The following is a 7,500-nucleotide window of genomic DNA, read 5'->3' as shown; positions in this document are numbered from 1 at the left end:
TCTCCGTTTTCAATGACAGTTGGCTTTTCGTGATCTAGAACATAACGAAATGCTACAAAATTACTTAATTGATTCACCAAGGATATCAAACACACATAAGTTCAGCCTAATCAAATACCATGACAGCCGATGGGCCTACACCAAACTGTAATTAGGCTAATAATAATTAACCCTTATCACACTGACGTTAAGAATAGCTCGAATTTCCATATAGACTACATACAATCAGCCCTAGTGTAAACTATTTATTTTCCGTCCTCCCACCTTTTCTTACTCTTTCGTTTTTTATACATGCATGTCTTCCGTGCTAACCTATCTTTTGATATTGCTGCAAAATTGCAAAAAGGAGACTGGGTGGGCGTTCCAAGTTATCAACGTTTTAAAACTTAAAAGGTAACCTATAGGCCTTATTAAAGGTCGTTTATTTTTCATCAATGTCTCCAAAACGATTTCAGCTCCCTGTATCGAAAGAGGCTCAATCCATGTTTCTGGAATCGATTACTGTTGTTCAATTAGGTTGGAGAGCATGCTTGATACTCAGGTGACCATTATTAGAAAAACATGAACAGGAAAGGCTAGGCCTACTGGTCATGTTTTTAAAAAGGTTTGCAAGATTGGAGTTTGCAAGATTGGAGTTATACTATATAGATTAAAATCTATACACTATTCACATATTTGAATTTCGCAAAAGGGATTAAAATGTAACAATTAATGAATTTGTTCTTAAGGAAGCACAAAATAATGCAACACGTCTTGCATTCTGCAGTTAATATTCTATAGCCTACTGGGCTTTAAAATATTAATTTAACCTGAAAACTGTGTTAAGTGATCCAGATCAAATTTACGAGATATATGGACGCTCTGGGAAGCACCTCGAAAGGTTAAGGTACCTACGCCTAGGCACCGGTAATCTATGAATGACCTTCAAGAAAGCTATATGGAATGTGCCACAGGTTTGTTATTAAAGGAGCTTTGGCAAGGTAAAATGGAAGAAAATGACCTGTATAATTTAACACAATTATTTTGAAAAACGTTATACGAAATATTCAAATTTTAACAGTGAAGGCATTTGACCAACAATCGCTATTGCCGTATAATTAGTTCAAGTTTTCCACAGAGCAGCAAGAGAGTCTAGGCCAGTGAATTTAAGAACAAGAAGTATTATTCACGACAATACTACTGAGTAAAACATATACAACAGCCTAAGATTTAATCATCTATGTATCCTATATGTTGATTGTATTGTGTAGATTAGCGCTGGGGTTAGATCAACAAAACGAACGCCTTTCCAGAATTTACAACATAAATGTAGCCTATATGTTTCAACATTCAAGCATGCATGATTTCATCGCTAGGTATGTGAATCTATATTGTCTTGCATAGCCTAGGCTACGGTTTCATCCAAAATAGCCAACTCCACAAATGTAAATAGCTTATGCACGTTTGCAGGCATAGGCATAGGCCTCGTATTTGATATGCAGATTGGTCGCACGACTGTCGTTAATTAAATCAGCACTGCTCTTTCTTTAAAAAAAAGTGCCCAGTGCCTCTAAAACTATACATACACACTGCCAGTACTGTGGAGAGATTTCAGTTTGAATTCTGGCTTCAAAATCCTTACAAAAATACCATAATGGTCTTAATTTGAATGCAGCGCATATGGTGGATCTTCTCCGAAATGAGAACACCAATAATGTAATATCAACAGACCTATAGCTAGCTAATTTAGCGCAGCCTCCCGAAGCCTGTAGTGATGGCCTATATCAAATGTGCTAACACCGGATGCATAGTTCACGTTCAACAGTGCCAACATGATCAAATAGACGAGTGCAAAAAGATAGCTGATGTCAGAACGGTATATTGGTGGTAAATTCAGTAGTGGTAAGTAATACATCTGACTCCAATGTGGCGCATTTTTTTACATTTACACTGCCTAATTAGTTTATTTCAAGTTTCTTATGTGTGACCAGAGCAGTCTGGTTTACCTGAGTCGTCGATTCTTGTGTGCCCCAACCCGCTGTTGTGGTTACTGGGCTGGTACGGAAGGTACGCACTAGAATGGTGAGCGCCCACCGTGCCCGGGTAGTAACCAAGTGAGCGACCATATGAGGACGCACCGGTGGAGAAGGGAGTGTCGTGCTGCGAATGTCCACCCGGATGCAACCCATGAACGGGATAATGTCCGTGAGACAAACCGGGAGAGTGCTGTTGGTGAGGTGGGTAGCCGTGACCGAATTCCAAAAACGCCGATTTGGAGGGATCCGAAGCAACCAAACTGTCAGAGAGCGAACTCATAGTCATTATTAAGCGAGGGGTCCATTAATGCACCGTAAGGGGATAAGCTGGGTGGACGCAAAATATATCCAAGCCACCACATACATCCTTTAGTGTGTCAAATACACATAAAGAACTGAATTCCTTTGAATTTCGGAGCAGGCAGACCACAAAGAAAAGAGCAACCCCAGTGCACTGGGCACGAATCATGGGCGCTCCCAGTCTTTCTCCTCATTTCGAAAATTGGGGGCGGGTGTGTTCCAGTCTCCTTAGGTCAAACAGAGAGCTCTCTCTGATTGGTTGAGGAAACATGTCATTCTTTCAAAAAATAGGGGAAAGCATATTGAGCATGATAAACACTCTGATTCGCAATACAATTTTGCACGGATGGATGATCTTTAACAACCGAAATTCTATGCTCATTGATACTATATGCATTTTGCCTACAGGATGGTGTTCTCGGAAATTGGTAACATAATAGCGTATCACACATAAGCTACAGTAGCCTACATTCCACAAATCAAGTTAAGCGCCATCATCCTATCATTAGTTTATTTAAAAAATAAAGTAGCCTAATTAATTCCTTATCTAAAACTTACAACTAGCCTACTATGCATTTTGTATTTATTCATACAAATGCGATGTCTTAATTTTCTGATGGCAATTTAAATTATTTCAAAACTAGACCATACCATTCCAAACTCATATTACCCATTGACATCGCACATCAGCTCAAATCAAAGCACCCAAATGTAACTAGAAAAGTTGGTCTCGGAAAATGACCAATTTACACAGATTCTCAACTTTGTTTTCCCACGATGCCACACGGCTCTATTCAATGCGGCACGTTCCTTCTGTCATCTTAAAGGCGGTGACTCTGGGGGTTGCAAACCCATTAAAACAAACGACTATTTAAAAGATGAGATGCACACATTTATTCCACTGCCAATTTGAGGACGGTAATATCACAATTCTCAAATGAGACTCGATTATAATATTTTAATAGGCCTAACATCGTTATTCTTGAAGTATGTAAGCCAAACCCGCCAGAACTTCTTAACATTATTCTCGCACGTACAATTTCTTGACTGATTAATTTTTTTTTCATTATTAATTTCCAAAGTAGTCTAATGAATAGGTCTGGTATTTTTTGTATGAGAAATGCGACTGTCTTTGATATTTATTCTTTAGTTTCAAAATAAATGCACGAAACAGTAAAAAAAAAAACAGTAGGCCTTGCCTAATATTCAGTTTTATGCATGAATATTCTTCATTAATTTACAACGTAGATTCAAAATGTATTTAACTGATATTTGTATAATCTGATATTTCCCATTCAGCATCCACAGCACAACATGAAACGCACTTTCTTTTGAAACAAAAAGCAGTTATGTCATTATGGACATAGCTTGTCGCTGGACAGATATGTTATTTTTGTTAAGAATAAGAGGTTATATTGTGTTTCAATGTCTAATAATAGACCTATAGGCTAAACTGCACACATGTTAGAGACTGCACGACCTGTTAGTATGAAGGCTTAAAATCACACAGGTCAAACGAACTTCTAAACATTCTAACCGGTCAATAAATAGCTTAAATAAAGAAACTGCTATGGCTAAATCATACAGAATATTAGTCATTCGTATTTAACGGATCGAACTTTTTCATCAGAAATATCCTATAATGGGGATGTCTGCATACTTCAATTTGGCTGGACTACGGATAATGGGAAACTTCCAGACACCTATCGCAAAATAGGATAGGCTACTTTATTCGCATTCCCACAATAGGGCCTATGTGTAAAGAAAAAAACAACATCTGATCTGCATTTTACAGGGCTATGTTATTTACAAATTCGGTCCTCAGTCATGACAAGTCTGTACCCAACGCGTTATGCTGTTGAAATTAAGCTACAGGTGCATGGTTTGCTGTAGCCTGTGTTCAAGTTAATGGGCCTATATTTGGTCATTGGGACAGAAACACCACATATTACATTTATCGTTGTTAAAACATTTGTTCAAACTAATTGATGACTGCTATCATGAATTTGTAGTCCAATGTCGAGGTATCGGGACGTTCAGACACGTTCAAAACTTTTGGTTATGAGCAAGTAAAGGAAAAAGTTGAGTGAGTAGGCTATATCAGGCTACGTTTCCTGATTTTGAAGGTGCCTTCTGATCATAATCTCACTGAAATAAAATAGCCTACTAAATCTCACTGACTGAGTTGTCCTTTTGAATTGCCCTTTGAAAGTCTTGGTGCCAAATTTGTCTTTGAGCATCGTTGTGTCCTATTCATGCCTTTTATAGTAGGCCTAAAGCAATTGGCTATAATGTTAGTTTGTTTATTTTACTTTTAAAATAACGACCTCACGACATGTTTGATGGGACTGACTCGTAAAAAGGAGGACGGCATCTCTCATTACAACCAAGCCCAGAACGCCTGACATTGCAACTTTGGTGGAGCAGGCTGCGAAGTGATAACCTGACTCTCTCCAAATGAATTTCGTGCCGCCTAGCTAGAATGAAATTCATCTGGCGAGAGTCAGGTTAGCGAAATGACCCTTTTCGTCACTTTCCGCACTGGGTCCCCAGTGACATTTTTCAGCGTGCAGGGCAATCTGATACTCTCTTGGCACCCTGGACGTCAATGATTGCCATCGGGGTACCCAGTATGTGATACAGAAAAAGTGAAGACAAGGGGTAGGCTAAATACACTCTTAAAACGAATGTGTTGTCCCTATCTGGACACAGCGCAACACAAGTTGTGTTATTATTTTCAACACATATTGTGTAATAAATAAAAAAGGAGACAACACAAATTGTGTGGTCCCTATCTGGACACAGAATTTTACTAAAAACAACGCAAGTCATTTATTAATCTCGGATGCCATTCATTTCTTGGCCATTACAGAATTCCTATCCTCTACCCAAATCTACCGTCCGTGTTGTAATTTAAGAATTGGAGACCTTTTGGCCAGTTCCATTTCTGTTATAGTTTCAGTTAATTTGAGGCTACAACAGTGACATAAGAAATAGCCTTGGCAGGTCGTTCAGACTCAAAGTGTAAAATAATCTATAAATGCAATCGTTCACAATATCAGCCTTTAGGCTATGTGATAAGTATTCGTTTGATGAAACCCAATGAGGATTTATCTCTGTTAGCTTGTATATAATTAATAGGCTAGCAAAGAATATTAGCCTCGCCTCATCGAGGTAGTGTATAGCTACACACCTTTAAACACAATAGTTTGTGCCAATATACAAAGGCTTTGCCCTCATTCCAGGAGTACGGTTGGTGCTTGTTTCCCGCCGGAGGACTCGTGTTATTAGGCCAATGCAGTGACGTGAGGAGAATTGCAGATCCCCCTAGTTTCATCTCGAGCCAGCATTCCTCGGTGCTTTGATTTATTGCCGTACAACCGTCTGGGCACGCCCTTTCCCAGCCGCGAAATCTGTCACATTTCTTCACGCTGTTGCCATCTTTGCGGTTTTGTTTACAACGCGTGTGGGAGGTCAAGTGCCGTTTAACCTACTCTAAAGTCACCGAGCTTGACCCTGCATTGTATGTTTACCTGGATGCACCTGCTTGTTCAAGGTTATTTAGCATATTGGTGTGACAAGAGAAGCTCACCTTTTTTGCAGCTTCAGCAGATATAACTGGATGTCTGAGAGAAAGCCTTCCAGGAAAATGGGTTGACATCAAGGTAGGACTTTAGATGAAGTGAGTAGCCTAACAATGCTTCCATGCATTCATCCATCTTGATGTAAAACATAATCTTATCTGATAGTCTTCATCTCAAAAAACCATGTAGCACTAGCATACAGCATGCAAGACCGAAATAGAGAGAGCAGATAGTGTGGCAATGTGTTATTAAGTATATGTATTTATTTTATCTCTGTGTATCCTATGGTGCGGTGTGGTGTGTGTGTGTGTGTGTATGTGTGTGTATGTGTGTGTGTGAGAGAGAGAGAGAGAGAGAGAGCGAGAGAGAGAGAGAGAGAGAGAGAGAGAGATGAACTACAAATACAGACTCTCTTAAAGGCTGTAATTATGAGTACATTATAGAGCAGAACAAAGGCAGGCCCTGGAGTCATGGACTGAGGATGTGCCCCTGCTGCAGCTCCCATTCACTCTGAAGGGAGAAAAGTTAATAACAATACTCTCCAGCTCAGCCCAGACACAGTGGCGTCTGCCCTCCCACACGTGCGTGTGTGTGTGTGTGTGTGTGTGTGTGTGTGTGTGTATGTGTGTGTGTGTGTTTGAGTGTGAGTGTGAGTGTGAGTGTGAGTGTGTGTGTGTGTGCGTGTGTGTGTGTGTGTGTGTGTGTGTGTGTACGTGTGTGCAGCCAATCATAATGTCTGTGCATGCATGTGCAGAATATGAGTGTTGGCATGTACACTTGGGTTTGGTCATTTGAACAATCACACCCTGCTGCAACACACTCACAGTGTTAAAACCAGTTTCTGGTTCATACTGAAGAAATGTTGGGCCAAGTGGCCATCCCAGTAAGAGCATGCTAAAGCGAAGCAATGTGAAACTGTACAGATTCCAACAGGTACCTCACGAAAGATCCAATATCAGTGCAACTTTTAGTACCTCCAGGTAGTCTCTGTTAGTGCTGTCTGTTGGATTTCAATTGATTGAAAATACCCTGTCCTTTGAAAGATCTGGCTCCATTTACAAGAGATGATACAGAAGTCTACCCCCCACCTCACCCCATGACAGATGGTTTTATCAAAACCATTATACATTTTTCTTTATCATTTAATAACTTTCACTGACATCCAGCGTGTGTTTACTCCAGACTCACTGAGAGGATTTGCTTCCAGCAGAAGAGGATGTCTGTCATGGATCTGGGTTGTCAGAGCCACAGATTTGCAGGGCTGCATAAGTAACAACGACTACAATTAGGGAGGACGAAGACTTGTGGTTATACAGGGTGAGGGGAATCCTCTTTGAAGAATACCCATAGTTCTCTCCACCAAAGCAAACATAATTTAGATGTAATAACGCTTCCACTACAATGCCCACGGGCATATTATTGTAACAGGATAAGGAGCAATTGTGAGACAATTAGGTCCATGCATGACTACAGGTCTCAGAAAACGAACATGTGTCTCCCAAAGGGAAAAATGTGCAGGTGTTTGCAAGTGTTTTTTTTTTTTTTTAAAGATTCTCTAAAATAACACTTTGCAACCAGCCTACACAATGAGCACATAATAC

General features: G+C 39.9%; 1 protein-coding gene across 1 annotated transcript in view; it reads right to left on the bottom strand.

Moving 5' to 3' along the window:
• Positions 1-2,495, bottom strand: part of dlx4a (distal-less homeobox 4a) — an 8,959-nt gene extending 6,464 nt beyond the window's left edge. Inside the window, exons 1-2 of the mRNA XM_042087885.1 lie at positions 1,986-2,495; positions 1-34 (exon numbers count right to left, since the gene is read on the bottom strand). The exon at positions 1-34 is cut by the window's left edge and continues 160 nt beyond it. Of these exons, the coding sequence (XP_041943819.1) occupies positions 1-34; positions 1,986-2,301 (350 nt within the window). The 5' untranslated portion in view covers positions 2,302-2,495. The remainder of the gene's footprint in view (positions 35-1,985) is intronic.
• Positions 2,496-7,500: the final 5,005 nt, after the last annotated feature.

This window comes from Alosa sapidissima, chromosome 3 (assembly GCF_018492685.1).
Source record: "Alosa sapidissima isolate fAloSap1 chromosome 3, fAloSap1.pri, whole genome shotgun sequence".
Lineage (NCBI taxonomy): Eukaryota > Metazoa > Chordata > Actinopteri > Clupeiformes > Clupeidae > Alosa > Alosa sapidissima.
The sequence above is the reverse complement of the archived record's forward strand: the minus strand, read 5'-3'. Positions and strand labels throughout refer to the sequence as shown.